Source organism: Helianthus annuus, chromosome 4 (genome assembly GCF_002127325.2).
Source record: "Helianthus annuus cultivar XRQ/B chromosome 4, HanXRQr2.0-SUNRISE, whole genome shotgun sequence".
NCBI classification, from domain to species: domain Eukaryota; kingdom Viridiplantae; phylum Streptophyta; class Magnoliopsida; order Asterales; family Asteraceae; genus Helianthus; species Helianthus annuus.
The window spans coordinates 207787831-207806466 of record NC_035436.2 but is presented as its reverse complement, the minus strand read 5'-3'; the positions used below and the strand labels follow the sequence as shown (position 1 = coordinate 207806466).

At 35.7% G+C, this 18636-nt stretch overlaps 1 protein-coding gene across 1 annotated transcript; it reads left to right on the top strand.

The window, feature by feature from the left end:
* Positions 1-1137: 1137 nt before the first annotated feature.
* LOC110938285 (serine carboxypeptidase-like 18) lies at positions 1138-8055 on the top strand. Its single transcript, XM_022180748.2, has 11 exons — positions 1138-1561; positions 4574-4650; positions 4752-4874; positions 4970-5110; positions 5201-5302; positions 6444-6530; positions 6621-6794; positions 6887-6958; positions 7080-7228; positions 7347-7518; positions 7599-8055. Exons 1-11 carry the CDS (start codon positions 1279-1281, stop codon positions 7680-7682), a joined length of 1464 nt encoding a protein of 487 aa, XP_022036440.1. The 5' UTR covers positions 1138-1278; the 3' UTR covers positions 7683-8055.
* The last annotated feature ends 10581 nt before the right edge of the window (positions 8056-18636 follow it).

Here is an 18636-nt window from a genome sequence, read left to right as displayed (position 1 = left end):
TTTATTATTTTTAAAATGTTTTTAACAACCTCGTATTTAAAAGTGTATTTGAAATCGTTAATACACTATTATAGTCGATATTTATATATAAAATCGTATAAATCAAGTAAGGGTCTTACAAGAAGGATGAAGTAGACTATGCAAGGAGATGTGATGCTTGTCAAAGACATAGCAACATCCTACATCAGCCAGCAGAGCCTTTAATCTGATACTTTTCTCTTGGTCATTCATGAAATGGGGAATAAATATAGTAGGCAACTCCCAAAGGTACCATGTGGAAAAGTATTTATGCTAGCTATGACCAAATACTTCTCCAAATGGATAGAAACAGAAGCTTTTGTTCAAGTCAGAGAAAAGAAAGTCATATCCTTTGGGCATATATGACAACTCCAAAGAATGCCACATGCCAGACTCCATTCTCACTAGTCTTTGGAACTGAAGCAGTGATCCCTACAGAGATGGTGGATCCTACAGCCAGAACAAGCACCCTACATAGATGCTGAAAATCTGCATCAAGACCTAGATACTGTGGATGAGCTCAGAGACTTAGCAAGAATAAGGAAGGCCAGTTATCAGCAAAGGATGGCTGGAGCATACAACGAAAACGTCAGGATCAGAAGATTTCAAGTTGGTGATCTGGTGCTAAGAAAAGCATTTCAAAACACTACAAACCCGACTGATGGTAAATTAGCACCTAAGTGGGAAGGCCCATATTTGATAGAAGCAGAGGCTTGAAAGGGGGTAGACCACCTATTGACTGTGGATGGTGATCTCTTGTCAAGGGCTTGGAATACTATCTATCTTAAGAAATACTTTATATAATAAGGATCAAGGATCCTTAAAAGCTTCAGTATTCTAACATTGGATCAAGGATTCTCAAAGGATATATAATCCTTATTTCGGTAACACTTTACTTCAACTTCCATTTACTTTATATACTTTATTTGTTATAAGAAAAGTATTTAAATTATAAGTAAAAATAGATGATAATTTGAAAATATAATGATTTTTGTAGGGTTGGATTTTAAGGATTCCTTTTGTCTTTTTATTTTTATTTTTATAAAAGTAGAAAAAAGAAAACACGTTTTAATTGGGGGTCTTGGGATAAATATGTTGACCATAACTAAAGCATTGAACGAAAATAATTTGATAAGAAGGCTTACCAAACAAACAAACTGGCATCCTCCTCCATCCACACCTAACACTTTGAAGCTTCAACTATAAAAACAAACCAAGGAACCAAACATTTCCTTTATAACACAAAGAAAGTAAAGTAAGATGGAGAAAGGCAAGTGTGTGGGTGTGATTTGCTGTATGCTGCTGCTTGTTTCCAGCAGTAGCCTCGTTGCCTCTCAGACGATCGTCAAAGCCCTTCCCGGTTATCCCGATCCTCTCCCTTTCAAACTAGAAACAGGCTACATCGGAGTAGGAGAAGATGAAGCCGTGCAGCTCTTTTACTACTTTGTTGAGTCGGAAGGCAACCCGGACGAGGATCCTCTCATTATCTGGCTCGCCGGAGGACCCGGCTGTGGCACTCTCCGGGCATTCTTCTTTGAAATCGGTACTTACATACCTCTCTGCTTTTATTTACTTTTACTCTTATCATATATATGAAAAGAATTTTACCCAATTTAACGTCCAAATCTAATAATAAATAGCTTGATATCTGGAGGGAAAATTACCAAAATAGGTCCAAAACTTTTGAGTATGTATGGCATGACATGAAGGTTTATTCTTCATCAAAGTCATTTCTACTGATTAGAAGTTGCTGTGATCTTATCTTCACCGGCGAACTAGAATTCAGGCTACACGTTTTATAAGGCTGCTGAATGATTGGGCTGGGCGGCGATACGACTCTTTTGGGTCAGCGCTACTTTCAGATGCCGGTTAATGACTATTACTGTAGAAAATATTGGTCAAATATGTCTTAATTAATAAATAGCTAGGTGGGTTAAACGTACAAAATACCTTCAATTGTTTTACCTAATTAATTGCCTTTACATTAACATGGTCATTTTATATATATTCTCTATAGGTAAGCTAGCTAGTGGGTTGTGTTTTATTTATTTAAAACACATATATATAGTATCACCAATTGTTTCCTTTAACGTAAGAGAACATTTTTGACTTCTCAATCTAGTTTAATACTTTAATTATATACGTACGTACTGCTTTCTTTTAAAATCCATCATATCAACCTCAAATTATCTTTATTTTTTAATCAAAAGGTTCATAATCTTATTCAATTCAATCAGTCATTAGCCTTTGATTCAAATGTGTATATGGCAGATAAATATCACCGAAAACGTTGTTTCTTTTTCTTCGTGTAACAACTTATTATAATCAATGATATTTTATATCAAACTTATGTAAGGTGGTTTGTTACTTTGTTTTATACGTAAAATTAACAAAGTCAAAGAACATGGTTTGTTACTTTTTTTTATACATAGGGCATGTTTGGGTAAGCTTATTGAAACAACTTATTGACTTATTGGCTTTTTGGAAAAGTCAGGATTTTGTGACTTATTGACTTTTCCTCCTCACATACACCCTCTTTGCCAAACATCATTTTAGAGATTATGACTTTTCAAAAAGCCAATAAGTCAATAAGTTGTTTCAAAAAGCTTACCCAAACATGTCCATAAAACTAACAAAAAGTCAAAGAACTTCATGTGTAAAATTAACTTTACGTATTGTCTAATTTCCTAATTGACTCTTTTAAATAGTGACAGATTCAGGAACTTTTTGCATAGGGTTTCTTTTAATAGATTTTCACTAATTCTTAGTATTTTTTTCTAAATCATCAAAGCTTCCACTAATTTTTTTCTATTTTTCCTAAATTGAGAGGGTTCCCAGAAACCCCCAAAACATCCCTGAATCCATCCCTGGTTTTATATATGTCATTTTTCTTTGAACGGCTTCTTTTAAATGTCACCTTTTCTTTGCACCACTTTTAAATGTCATTTGATGGTTTCATTCTATAAAAGTTATAGATGAAGTAAAGATTATCTTCTTTTTGATTGACAAAACTTAAGTAATTCTAAATTATACTAAATAAATCCTAATCTACTTTATGTTTTGGATTAAACCCAAGACCTAAGAGGAGGTGGGGTCAAGCGTTATATTTCCGTGATAGCATAAAATCAACGCGTGGAAAACAAAAATTCACCGCCACCTCTCAATTTCATGCGTAATTGTTGGTTGGGGGGAAATTGTTGGGTGTGGTGGTGAGTGATGACCATTGCCACCAAAAAAAGTTGTGAGTGATGGAAAAATGGTTGATGACATGGCGGAACTTGAGTGATGCTTGTGATTGATAGAATTCTATCACTAGTGACCACCCTCACCCTTCTAATTGGCAAGAGGCTCTGTCAAGTGAGCTAAGCCCTACGCTAATAATAAAAATTATTTGATATTTGATTTTCATGGAATATATAATTAATAGTTATAAAACTAGCAATATATTGTAGAGCAGGAGTAACGTAAAAGCTGTTAATTTCTACAACATAACATAAATATTGTAAACGGTCAAAATGGTCCTTGAGTTTTGGTCACTTTTGTCACTTTAGTTCAAAACTCACACCTTTTGAATCTGTGTCCTTGTTTCAATTTTGTTGCTATTTTCATCTAAAAACAAAATATGGTTAGATTTTTCAGTTAACATCCAGTTTTTCTGTCTTTTTCCTCCCTTTTAATGAAGAGCAAAATGGTCAGATTTTTTTAATTTGTTATAATAAGACGTTAGAAGACCATTTTGCCCTTCATTAAAAGGGAGGAAAAGGACAAAAAAAGTTGGATGTCTGACCAAATTTTGATTTTGGATGAAAATAACAATAAAATTGAAACCACATGACATAAATTCAACAGTTTTAAATTTTAGACTAAAATAATAAAAATAACCAAACCTTTAACTATTTTTGCAATTTACTTTATTTCTTCCTTATCTACAGATGTATGTACTTTTATTGAAAATATATTATTTTTTTATTTAATAATTGAAATTGTATTATTTTTTATTTAATAAACAAAATTTACGGGGATGAGATAGTGAGACGTGATCCTTTGATTTATCCATGTGCAGACCCGTTCGCCTTATGGGCCACTTGCTTATGGCACTCAACTACCACAAGCAAATGTCATTTATTTTTTTTTATTTTTTATTTATTATTTTTTTTAATTTTTTTTTTTTTTTTGCAACTTGTGTGACAATGGCACTCAACTACCCCACGCAAATGTAATTTTTTTTTTTTTCTTTTTTTTTTTTGCAACTTGTGTGACAACCTGCTAAACAATTATAGGGACTAATACCAAAGGTGATACAGAATTCGAAATAAGTATGAAACAATTATTAATTAAAGGTTAATATTATAAAATAAAACATACTTCTTATATTTTTAAAAAAGGCACCCAATTTTGACATACACGAAAAACTCACTTTACTCAGTTTTACTATATTAAACTTCTTATACTTGTCTCAAATACATATACTTATGAAAAAATATTTTAACTAATTAGCGTACTATTTTAATTTGAGGGGCAAGTCACATAATACTAAATTCATATGTGTATATAGGTCCAATGCAAATTGAGTATGGGAAATATATGGATAACGTCCCAGCACTGAAACTGGACCCAAATTCTTGGACAAAGGTAGCTCGACGTCTTGTTTTTCTTTTTTGTTTCTTTTCATCTAATAAGTTTGTTGCATTGAAATTGTTAAAATCATGAATGTATGTATGTTGTGACTAAAGGTGGCAAACGTTATATATTTGGATGCACCCACATTAACTGGATATTCATACACAACAACTCCAGAAGCCGTCCGTTCCAGTGATACAGACTCGGCAAAACAAACCGCGGAATTTATGAGAAAGGTTGGCTAATTCAATCCTCTTAGTTAGTTTATACGTAAAAAAACAAATTTATTCAGTACCTAACGAAACTGAGACATGATTATATATATATGCAGTTTGTTAGGGATCATCCAAGGTTTTTGAAAAATCCCATGTATATTACCGGAATTTCATATTCAGGGATTGTGATACCAATGATCACTGAGGAGTTATATAAAGGTAACGATGAAGGACTGCAGCCAACTGTAAACATTCAGGTAATTAAGTTAAAACAACAAACCAACCAACCAACATACTTTTATGTTTATATTAATTAACGTATATATATGATGGAATGGAATTGACAGGGATACATGGGAGGAAACCCCTTGACAGACAAAACTGGTGATATTAATTCTAGACTTGAATATGCTTATCGTGTGGCACTTATATCTCGAGAATTATATGAGGTAATAATAACTTCCAATATACAATTCAAAGAAGGTTTAATTAATAGTGAACTTGTGATAACATGCACAGCACCCTTTGCTTTTTCTTTGTGTCTCCAGCATACATAGTTACATATACATGGTAGAATGCCACCTAGACCTATGAACACTTTCACATAATTTCCTTTGTTATATTACGATCTTTTCTTCTAACTAATTACTATAACTGGATTGCCAATTTCACCTTTATATTTTTAAAATACCTTTTTTTACGAATTTTTCTTTGTTATAACATATTTTTTCTTAAACTTTTACTTTACTAAAAGATAATTTAATTGCAATTTCACCTTTATACTTTTAAATAATGCATCCAGTTTTAGATTTATACGGTTTGGTTTTGAAACTAACGGTTTAACCCACAATATCTGGTGCACAATTTATATGGTTTGATTTTTCACCTTCGCTTATTGTTATTGTCATTATACCAAGTGCCGACGTTATGAGAATATACCGTAACGAACTGAAATGATACCCGATTAAATTTCCTATGTGTAACAAGCCGAAATGATACCGACCGAATCACTGTAACGTCGTGTGCAAAAATCGCCGCCCGCGACAAAGCGAGCTTACCACACACCTAGTTGAAACCTACGTTTGGTTCTTTTTTAATTAATTTGATTTTCACTTCTTATACTATAAATGTTTAGATACTATAAATACCAATCTTTAACCTTTTTATTTATCATTTAATGTGATTTATTAATAACTTGTGTTTGTTAATATTTTAAACAAAACTGAATACAAAGCTTTGTTGATTTTTTTGTATCGATGATCTAGTATAAATTTTGTTCAAACGGAATTGTATTTATAGTAGAGTATTTTTTTGTATAGTAAATTATAAAAGTGTCGTTATGTGACGAACCAAACTGATACTGACCGAACATCGGTACTGGTATCGGTATTATAAGACTGTACCGATATTCACTTTTATGGTTTTTGTTCAATGTAAAACACGTGTCGATATCCTTTATGACATATCACGGATTTATTTTTTGGGTTTTCTTCTTTTCGGTACCGTAATTTATCAAACTGATACCGACCAAATTCCCTTAAAACTTATAAGTAACATCTATGAGCTATATGTGTATGTGTGTGTGTGTAGGCAACCCTAAAGGATTGCAATGGAGATTATGCAGAAGCGGACTCTAACAATCTGCGATGTATGCTGGATATTGATGAAGTTAACAGAGTAAGCATTTATATGTAACGCATTTATTTATCTTCAATGCTTACATTTCATTTGTTTTAAACGTAACATTTTTTTTAATATGATCATTAGCGTGTCGGAGACATCAACATCCAACAAATATTGGATCCGGATTGCGATCCAGCAACCAACTTGGTTAGAGGTGGAAATCCCCTTGTAAAGGGTAATCGGAAAATTTTAAAGGCCAATCCAATTAGAATGCTTCCTACACGATCTACACTAGTCACAGATACCACGTTTTGCCGAGTACGTAGTAATTCTCGCACTTCACGTGTGTGTGTGTGTGTGTTTATATATAAAGAATTGAACGTATATGCTATTTTGTTTTGTTTTGTTAGGGTGAATATTATGACTACGCAACTCTCTGGGCCAATGACGAAAATGTTATGAAAGCACTGAACGTACGGCAGGTAAATACAAAATTAAAGTTGTTCGTTCATTTCACGTAGTAGGTAGGGTAGGTAGCTAGACGAAATGAATAAGCTATATTGAAGTTGATAATAAATGAAATGAAATGATATGATGGGTCAGGGCACGGTGAAGGAATGGCTGTTATGCAACCTGGACATGAAGTACAATTACGGTAAACCTTCAATGCCACAATATGAATTTAATGTTCGGAGTAGTGTGGTCTACCATCAAAAATTAACTCAGAGAAACTGTAGAGCTTTGATTTTCAGGTAGGTGGTATTCATTTATGCATGTTTTAAGCACTACTTACTTAGTTGTTGGATTATATATATCTTAAGTGAGTAATTAATTAAAACGTACATATATATATGTTGTATGTATGTACAGTGGAGATCATGACATGATGGTTCCACATGTGGGCACACGCAACTGGATAAATACTCTTAATCTCACCATCACAGATAGTAATTGGGAACCATATTATGTTAACGGTCAAAATGGAGGATACAAAACCACCTATGCCCGTCAAAACTATTCCTTGGTCTTTGCTACTGTCAAGGTATATTTATATATACTATACAAACACTTACCACTTGTGCTGAAAATACATAATTATATTATTATTATTTTGCTGTGCAGGGAGCCGGTCACACAGCTCCAGAGTTCAAACCAGCAGAATGCTTCGAGATGGTTAAGAGGTGGTTCGCCCATAGACCTATCTAGCCAACCCAACCCAATTAATGCATCCTTTTTTAGTTAATTATTATGTTGGCCATTCCATTCATTTTAGTGCTTTGTTAAGCTTTTGTATCGTTGTAAGTTTATCCAGTCATATTTTATACATGTACTGTGGCGTATAATCCGGGTATGTCAACTCGATCAAACCAGTTGAAGCTCGCCCCGGGCACCAAGAAGCAGCTTGACCCTCTTATTAGTTATATGGAGGTTACAAATTGTTTCATCAAGTGGCTTCAATTCTTGTGTAATATAAATAGGAGCTAGTGTTTTTTTTTTTTTTTTTTTTTTTTTTCAGAATGTAGCCGTTGTAATTCCAACTTTATTTATGTTTAATAATACAAACATTTTGTGCTTCTTCCTTAGTAGCTTTGTCATTCATTTTTCATCTTCATGCTAGCTTCTTCCTTCTTGCAGTGGTTTTATATGAACATTAACCAAATCGAACCAAACTAAGACATGCTTATGTTGAGATGAATATATGTATATTGTATATGACTATATGTGGATTGGGTATATATGTCATTGTTGTAAAAAAAAATAAAAAATAAAATAAAAAATAAAAAAAAAAACCTTGAGAATACATAATATGTTTGAAACTAGTAGCTTCAAATTTGCATGTATGTATGCGTGTATGACTGAAATTTGCATGTTTGTGTTGCAAAAACCTATAACAGAATCAACACGGGTTACTCGACCGAAATTCAGAATACATTGGAACGAGTAGCTTCAATTCCCGTTTGAGGTCACCGATTCTTTTTCAGTGTTCATTTACTTAAAATTTAGTTCAAAACTGGCTTGGTAAACTAACCGAATTAACCAAAAGTCGAACCATAACGAGCTTCATAACCTATTAATCATAGCCAAAGATCGGTTATGATTATTGTTAAAGAAATCCTATAATCAAAACTAGCAGCTATGGTTCCAGTTAAGAGTAAAATCCTTACCGAACCAGGATTTACACACCACTCATTTAGTTAAAGGTGGAACCATTTAGATAAGAATACAAAATAAAATAAATGATTTTTTTTTTAATTTATTTCTTGAGAAGTTTATTTTGTAACTACAAATTAAGAGGTGGAAGACGTGAACCGAAAGCAAAAAAAGAGAATTTCGTATGGTTTCTCCAGCTACAAATAATTAACTTTCCAAAAAGCCGCCGTGTAATCAACCACTCCAAAGACGGGTATATTTTTTTCAATAAAAAATACACTACAATCCAAGGCGGGTATATAGAATACTTCAACGTTGTTATATTTAATCAACCACTCCAAAGACGTCTTTTTTTAATCACTTTCTTTGCTTAATTAGATCGAAAAGTATTTCTAAAATTATATTTATTAGAGTAGTTATATTTTTATCACTAGATTTTGTAGGTCCTTACAAGACATGTTAATATTTTTTTAAATGTCCATTATTATTATTATTATTATTTTTTAATAGCTTTAGATGTACATTATTAGTTTAATAAAGGAAAAATTACAACTTTTGTCCTTTATATTTATATCACTTTTCAGGTGGTGTCCTTTTTAATGAATGTTGACAGGCGGTGTCTTTTACTAGGTATTTTGTTGCAAGTTCAGTCCTTTGCATCCAACCCTGTTAATTGTTGATAGACGGTGTCCTTTACTAGGTATTTTGTTGCAAGTTTAGTCCTTTACCTAGGTATTTTGTTGCAAGTTTAGTCCTTTACACCCAATAATTAACAGGGTTTTTTAACTGAGTTGGGTGTAAAGGACTAAACTTGCAACAAAATACCTAGTAAAGGATACCGCCTACCAATATTCGTTAAAAAGGACACCGCCTGAAAATGGTATAAAGATAAAGGACAAAACTTGTAATTTTTCCTTTAATAAAGTTGATTTGGACAGTTAACCTCTAAATGTGAGGCTATGCGGTATGGTGATGGTCCATCCTTGGAGGATGATCCGTCACGTAAGCGCCACGTAAGATGAGTGTGAGGATGGGACAAAGGGGATGAAACTAAGGAAATGTGGGGATCTTCCTATATATATATATATAGGTAGAGGTTCCTGTAAAAAATGGTTTTTTGTGAGAATGGTAAGAAAGAATAAAGATTTAATGGTTGAGATCATAATGGAAAAATTGTAAATAATGTTTACTATTAAATATATTAATTTTCTAGATTAAGGGTATACATGTGAATTTAACATTTTTAAATTAAGAAACTAACATTAATGCACATGCAACTTCCCCCCGTCTTTTTTAAACGTCAATAACCTTTTATACGTAACTTTTTTTTTTTAAATTACACCATAATAACGAGCGTTTTTTTATCTTTAATATGAGTACCATATTGCTATACTTATATAGAGAAAAAAATAGGTTTCGATCAGATGTTTAGTCTATGATGTTTTGTCTATGTTCATACAATGGTGTTTTAATTGTATTGTGATTCAAAGCGTGGTGTTTTAAACACATACTGGAAAGCGTGGTGTTTTTTTATCTACTGGAATGTAGATTTTAAAACACCATGGTGTTTTAATATATGGAATTTGGAACATCTACTAGCATGCAGATGTAAAACACCATGCATGCAGGTTTAAAACACCATGTACAATAACCATACTACGAATATTATACTAAGAACACATTCTGAAATGGAGGTGGTGTCTTTAATAGTGTTATATACTTATTGAATTGTGTTATATACTTATTGAATGGTGTTATATAATTATTGAATGGTGTTATATACTTATTGAATGGTGTTATATATGTGTTGAATGGTGATTTTGCAGTGTTATTCGTAGTGTTTTTATAGAGATCTTTAAAATGGTGTTATATACTTATTGAATGGTGTTATATACGTTGGAATGGTGGTTGCAGTCGTAGTGTTTTTATAGAGATCTTTTAAAAAAATCATGTTCTTATAAATAAGGTGGCGGTTATGGAAGATTTTGAATTAATTGAATCAATGATAAAATTACTTGTTTACCCTTTTGAATTAATTTATATTGAGGACATATGTCATCCCCACAATATTTCTCACACTTCTCACACTTTTAACCTTTTTTACAATAAAATTACTTGTTTACCCTATACATATATATATATATATATATATATATATATATATATATATATAAAAGTTGTATGTATTGGTGTGTGAGAGAGGGGGAGGACCGTCCTAAACGTCCGGATGGAGACGGGGAGGACGCCGGCTGTGGGGGAGGGGGGAAATGGGGGACGGCGGTGCCGATCCTGGATGAGGTGGGGACGAACCCCGTACCGCACAGCTTGATGGTCTGGTCACCCCCAAGTATTTTTAAAAATATATTTTTATCTGTTTGTTTAGGTCACTACTAGAAAACAGGGGGATTTCCTACCAAAATTTCCGACAAAACCAATTTTGTCGGAAAATGCCGACCATTTTCCGACAAAATACCAACTAAAAAAATAATCTGGTTTTATCGACTATTTTCCTACAATTTACCGACCAAAAAAAAATGGTCGGAAATTTGAAGGAAACTTCCGACTAAGTTCCGACCAAAAAAAATGAATAAAAGAAGAAAAAAAGTGGTCGGAAAATAGTCGGAAAAGTTAACTATACAAAAAATAAAAATAAATCTTTGTCGGAAACTAGTCGGAAAACATAAAACCAAATCATCACCATCAACCACTCTCTCATTTTACAAGAGATCATACATTATTTTTTTTAATGTCCATTAATTTAATAGAAGTACTAATAATCACCATATCTTATTTTATTTAATGTCTATTAATTTAATAAAAGTACTAATCATCACCATCAACCACTCTCTCATTTTACAAGAGATCATACATTATTTTTTTAATGTCCATTAATTTAATAGAAGTACTAATAATCACCATCAAGATCTCACTCATCTTCTTAGCTGCCACCTTCATCCACAATTCTACATTGTGTGATACAGATCACTAAAACGCCCAAACTAAAGGAGTCTATAAAATAAAATTGTGATATACATCGCTCTGCCAGTAAGTATTAATTATAGATCAAAGGATGCGGGATGAAATGATAAATTAAGACCAGTTATTTTTGGAATAATAACACTATTTTTATCGAATTTGGATCAACGCGGAATCAAGATCACATAACAGATATTAATTTATTTATTGAAATTAATGGGACGAAAATAAGTCGGGGTTGAGAAAAGTTATTTGACGATTCGTATTTTGATAATACAATGACACTTGAAGCTAAAGACTGATGCACGATTGGAGACCGCAAGACCACCACTATAAATAGAAAACTCTTTATCTTAAGATGAAAAGGGTAAAGGATATCCGTGGTATATATTTTAGTTTTATTTTATGAACCCGGTTCATATTAAATATGTGTTTATTTTGTCACAAGGATTTAGTCAAAACATTTTTGACAAAAGAGTGCATGTAGAAATAGGTTATTCAAAATAAACTTTAACTAGTTAAAAAAAACATATACACATTTTGGCAACGGAAGCATATGTAACAAAATTAACATAAACACTTTTATACCAAGGATTACCCGTAATGGAACAAGGTCACCAACATGCAAACACGAAATAGAACATCAACCATAGGGGGTTTAGATATACCTTCGGTTAGTAAATAACCGGTTGAGACACCGAGGTTCAACGAACAAGTGCTAGTTACGAACCAACGAGACGTGAGTGAGGGCCGTGTAACGGCGGCGGCGGTTGCCGGCGGTACAGGCGGCGAGCAGCGGCTGTGGCAGCGGGGCGGAGCCGGTGGCGGCGTTGGTGGCAGCGTCGGGCTGCCGACGGTGGCAGTGGTTGTGGCCGGTTGTGGTTGTGAGTATTGAGAGTGTTTTCTCAAGTTCTTCTTATTCACAAATGCAAGACCCAAACCCAACTTAAATAGGACATGGAGAATATTGCATGAATTCTCATTGGCCGAAAAGTAGGTGCATGCCAAGTGTTGGAGAGAGACTTTGCATGAAAAGCCATTGGTGTAAATCTAGGTGCTCGCCAAGTGGCGACGCAAGAGTATTCTTGTCCCACCCGATTTACGAACCCGTCTCTCAGTTCAATACCCGCGTATCGTTCGTAATTACCAGTTAAATTAGTTAAGTGGATTTTAGTTCGTTGACCAAGGTGTAACTCTTACGGGTCAAGACCCAGTCGGCAGCGTTGACTTATCGAACCGGACATAAATATCCAACAGCTCCCACTTGGACGGTTTCTGATAAGATCTCAACGCAGACAGCCAGCGGTGCTCTAGCTACACATAGCTGCCCCCAACAGGTCATAACACTTTAAAGTCACTAACCAAGGTATCTTCCCTTTAGCAACGATTTGCTACTTGAAGACAATAGACTTATGGCAATCGTTGTTATCTATCCCTTCTGTAAAAGACATCAATTGAACAATGAGACATGGATCAGATTCAATCTCATATGGCGTTCAATCATTATTGTTCTCGTTCAAGAATCAAAGTGGTCCAATCAAACACACAGTAAGTTTGGGTAAGGCCTTACACTTCACCAGTTTGAATCAACGAGGGCGCCCAGATGTCTAACTGTTACATATAATGTAAGAGTACAGAATCCCATCTTGACTACATACAACTCCCACTGAACTTTAGAACCACTCCCAACCAATGCCTTTATGACTGGCAGTTACGCGACAGCGATTGACACTGATCAAAGAATAGTCTTTAGTAAACGGAAGTTCTAGCATGTATCTCAGGTCAGAGGATACTAAATGAGTATGCCCAAATCAAAAACATCTTATGACTAAGATCCATGAAGATGATTTGATGCGAGTTACATCCAGCATCATTCATAATGAAGCCTGTGAATTTGGAAGTCAATTCCTTGAGTCCAAAATCAGAATAGTCTTAATTCAGAGTCGTTCCCACGAGTCTGATCGACTACGGATAATTTAGAATACAAGATTCACGGATTAAACGTATCAAAATCGAACACAGTTGTAGGATTCAAGAATTGCATTTAACTAGTAAATCAAAATGAATACAGGAATACAACTGTTTGATGTTCGTACATCCAAATACTAAATCAAAACATTTCACTAGCTAATCTAAGCCCAATAGCATCCATATGACGGTCATGTTTCTCTTGAGTCATTGGCTTAGTAAATGGGTCAGCTAAGTTTTGATCTGTGTCAATTTTGCTTATAACGATGTCTCCACGTTCCACAATCTCACGTATGTAGTGAAATTTTCTCAAAATGTGCTTGGCTTTGTGATGTGATCTAGGCTCCTTGGCTTGAGCAATAGCACCTGTGTTATCACAAAATATCTGGATGGGTTTCATGATACTTGGAACCACATCGAGATCGGTTATGAACTTCTTCATCCAAGCAGCTTCCTTTGCGGCATCTGATGCGGCAATGTACTCAGATTCCGTGGTAGAATCAGCTACAACACTCTGCTTGGAGCTTTTCCATGAGACAGCTCCTCCGTTGAGAGTGAACACGAAACCCGTTTGTGAGCGAGAGGTATCTCGATCAGTTTGAAAACTAGCATCAATGTAACATTTTACAGTAAGCTCCTCATTGACTCCTCCAAATATCAAGAACATATCTTTTGTCCTTCTCAAGTACTTAAGGATGTTCTTAACTGCAGTCCAGTGGGCAACCCCAGGGTTCTGCTGGTAACGGCTGGTCATGCTCAAAGCATACGAGACGTCTGGTCGAGTACATACCATAGCATACATGATAGAACCAATCGCTGAAGCATATGGAACTCCTTCCATTTGCTTTATCTCTCGGTCCTCAGAGGGAGCTTGCGATTTGTCCAAGACGGTTCCTTTAGTCATTGGAACACCTCCTTTCTTGGAGTTTTCCATCTTGAAGCGTCTCATTACTTGATCTATGTATGTGCTCTGAGTTAGCCCAAGAAGTCGCTTAGATCTATTCCTATAGATCTTGATTCCTAGAATGTAAGCAGCTTCTCCAAGATCCTTCATTGCAAAGCAAGATCCCAACCAATGTTTAATTTCCTTAAGCATGGGGATGTTGTTTCCAATGATCAATATATCATCCACATACAAGATGAGAAATGATATAGCACTCCCACTAGCCTTTCTGTAAACACAAGGTTCATCTTCGTTCTTGACAAAGCCAAACTCTTTGACTTTCTGGTCAAAACGAAGATTCCAGCTCCGAGATGCTTGCTTGAGTCCATAAATGGACTTGTTTAGCTTGCATACCCTATTAGGATATTTTGGATCGATAAAACCGTCAGGTTGAACCATATAAACATCTTCGGAAAGATGTCCATTAAGAAAGGCGGTCTTAACATCCATTTGCCAAATTTCGTAATCATAGTACGCAGCTATGGCAAGTAATATCCTGATCGATTTGATCATAGCAACGGGTGAGAAGGTTTCATCATAGTCAATACCTTGAGTTTGAGTGAAACCTTTCGCTACTAGCCGTGCTTTATAGGTTTGTATATTTCCATGCATGTCAGTTTTTCTCTTGAAAACCCATTTGCTCCCTACTGCCCGAGATTCGGGGGGTAGCTCAACCAAGTCCCAGACTTGATTGTCACGCATGGATTGCATCTCGGCTTTCATGGCCTCTAGCCATTTCGCAGAATCTGGATTAGAAATAGCATATTTGTAACTAGTAGGCTCGTCATCAGACTCGGCTACTGTCAGGACTTCAGAACCCTCAACATGCCAAAGGTATCTATCGGGTTCTTTACGAGTCCTGATGCTCCTGCGAAGGCTTGTGTTCGGGTCTGATTCGGTATCAACAATTTGTTGTGGTTCAGACGTTCCGACCTCGTCAACGGTTGCTTGTAGTCTTTGGACTTCTTCAAGATCTACTAAGTTACTTCCAGTTCCTCGACTAAGAAGTTCATCTTCAAGGAACCTTTTAGCCTTCCTTTTGATGGAAATCGTATTTGCATCAGGATGGTAGAAGTAATAACCGCATTGGTTATAGTATCCGACGAAAACAACCTTTTCGCCTCGAGGGTCGAGCTTGTCATCAGAGTCACTTGTGATGTAAGCATCACACCCCCATACTTATAGGTAACTCAAATTCGGCTTATGCCCATGCCATATCTCATATGGAGTTTTGTTTACCTTTTTGGTCGGCGCTAGATTTACGAGTCGAGCAGCAGTCATAAGAGCAAAACCCCAAAAGGAGTGAGGTAGATTTGTTCTACACATCATCGATCGAATCATATTTAGTAAGGTTCGATTTCTCCTTTCACACACGCCATTAAGTTGGGGTGTGCCTGGTGGAGTGGGTTGTGAAACTATTTCACGTTCCTTTAGATGATCGAGAAATTCCAAGCTGAGGTATTCACCGCCTCGATCTGAGCGAAGCATTTTAATCTTTCTATTAAGTTGGTTTTCAACTTCGTTTTGAAACTCTTTGAACTTTTCAAAAGTTTCATGCTTATGCTTCATGAGATAGACATAAGCATATCGACTATAGTCATCGATGAACGTAACGAAGTATCTCTCGTGATTCCTAGTCATGGTTCTAAAAGGACCACATACATCTGAGTGTATGAGTCCTAGTAGATCGCTAGCTCGTTCACCAACATGGGTGAAGGGATCCTTGGTGAGTTTGCCAGCTAAGCAAGACTCGCAATCATCAAATGAGTCCGTTCCGGTGGATTCAAGAATCCCCTCAGATTGGAGCCATTTTACACGTGCCTTGCTTATATGGCCAAGTCTACAATGCCATAGGAATGAATCACTAGTACCATTTTTCTGATATTTAGAAAGGTGATATATGTTACTGCTAGGCTGAACATCAATTTCATAGATACCGTTTCGAGGTTTAGCCTCAAAATAGTAAATACCATTTAGATAAGCAGAAATAGCAATACCATTAAAAACATATCTAAATCCTTGTTCATAAAGCAACGAAACTGAAATGATGTTTCTGGTTAAACCAGGTGCATAAAGACAATTGTTCAAAACAACGATAAGACCAGAAGGACATGTAAGATTAAATGTGCCAGTTGCCAGAACTGGGACTCTTTTCCCATCACCAACAATGAGCTCCATGTCTCCCGGCTTCAGTTTCTTCCACTTCACAGGCTCCTGCAAGACATTAATGATGTGATAACCACACCCGGTATCAAATACCCATGTGTTGCTTGAAACAGTGAAAAGTTCGATAACATATATTAGAATACCTGAAGAAGTGCCTTCTCCATTAGCCTTCTTCACTTTGAGCTTGGCAAGATACTCGGGGCAGTTACGTTTCCAGTGCCCCATCTTGTTACACTCATAGCATTGCCGCTCTTCTGGAAGAGGGGCTTTCACAGCTTGCTTGCTCTTGTTGGTGGCAGGTTTGGCAGCAACAGGAGCCTTTCCTTTGTTTTTGCTGTTATAACTTTTCTTCTTTGTTTTGGGCTTTTTAACACCACCAGATCGAATCATTAACACTTGGCTTACTTTGTTGGAAATGTTCATCTCTGCCGTTTTGAGCATCCCATGTAGCTCTGGCACTGTCTTTACCCAGTCATTCATGTTAAAGTTCATAACAAATTGATCATAGTGACTGGAAAGAGAGTTGAGAATGAAGTCAACAGCCATCTCATCTTGGAGAGGATAACCAAGTTTGTTCAGTTGGTCGATGTAGCCTTTCATCTTGAGGACATGAGCACTAACTGAGGAACCCTCTTGCATTTTACAGCTTATGAGCTGTTTCATGGTGTCATAGCGTTCCTGACGGGCTTGTTTCTGAAACATGCCCTTGAGTTGTTCAATCATGTCGAAGGCATTCATGTCTTCCATATTCTTCTGAAGATCTGGAGACATGGTGGCTTGCATGAGGCAAGCAACTTCCATGGCATCTTCTTTATGTTTGTCGAAAGCCTTCTTCGCAACCACAGTGTTGTTTTCGGGTGCGGTTGGGATCGGGGTTTCCAAAACATAAAGCCTTTTTGCCATCTTGAGAACGATTCTCAAGTTGCGGTGCCACTCAAGAAAATTGGTGTTATTCAGCTTGTCTTTCTCAAGTATGGACTTGAGAGCAAAAGAGGAGTTGTTTTCAGATGACATCTGTTAAGCAAAAATTATTTAATTAGTATTTTCAATGTATTTCCTTATTTAGTGAGGTGAGACGATAAGGAGCGAGAATCCGGTTAGAAGCTCTTTCTAAAGGCAGCTGGGGCATGCAACATTAGCAAGAGGTTCAAGCGGACTGACAACGATTGTCAATTGTGAAAAAGCACAACTCCCGGGGTTTATGAGGCTGCGAGGACAATCTTTTGTCCTTGCATTGATACGTTTGGCCTCATCTATGCCACTTTTGTTCTCGAGACGGCTGGGGCACGCAACACGAGAAGAAAAGTAATAGTCGTCCTAAAACGGTCACATGTGGAAGGGCCGGATGTGTCGACGGAACCCTTGCACCTTGGAAGGATAAACTAGACACCAAGTGTCGTGCTGTGGCTCCAACACTGATGGTTCGCATTATGCCCCAAGTGTTACTAGTAGTAGGATGGCATGGACTATTGATTTTAATTTTTACCAAATAGGGTCGTTATAGTCGGTTTTAATCTAAATATTATATTTGCGACATAACCAAAAAAAGACCCTTTCACCTCTCGGGACAATTAGTTTTAGATAACCTATAAAACTAAGTTTGTCGCGACTTGGAATAACCAATTAAAGTTAATAGTGAAAACTATTAAGTTTATGAGTTTTAAAGATGTGAGAAAAAAAAACATGTTATAAAACTCTAGTGGTTATAAAAAAAAATATCCAAGTTGCTAGAACTTGCTTTTTCCGATTTCTTTTAAAAAAAAACTTTTAAGAATACATTTTGGTATTAAGTTGAAGTGTGATAACATTTATCAAAAGGCAACCATAATAGCAAAAATGAATATGTAAATCATATGGGCATGATTATGATCTTGCTAGAGCCAAGTAGCAAGATCAAAGGGGTCACGGTCACAAAACACAAAACAACCACAAGGATGGACTTGAGTGCATCTTGTT

Coding starts and splice junctions, on each gene's coding strand:
- LOC110938285 (XM_022180748.2), top strand. CDS start 1,279: ATGGAGAAAGGCAAGTGTGTGGGTGTGATTTGCTGTATGCTGCTGCTT. Junction 4,651..4,751: donor ACCCAAATTCTTGGACAAAG/GTAGCTCGACGT, acceptor TTGTGACTAAAG/GTGGCAAACGTTATATATTT. Junction 4,875..4,969: donor CCGCGGAATTTATGAGAAAG/GTTGGCTAATTC, acceptor ATATATATGCAG/TTTGTTAGGGATCATCCAAG.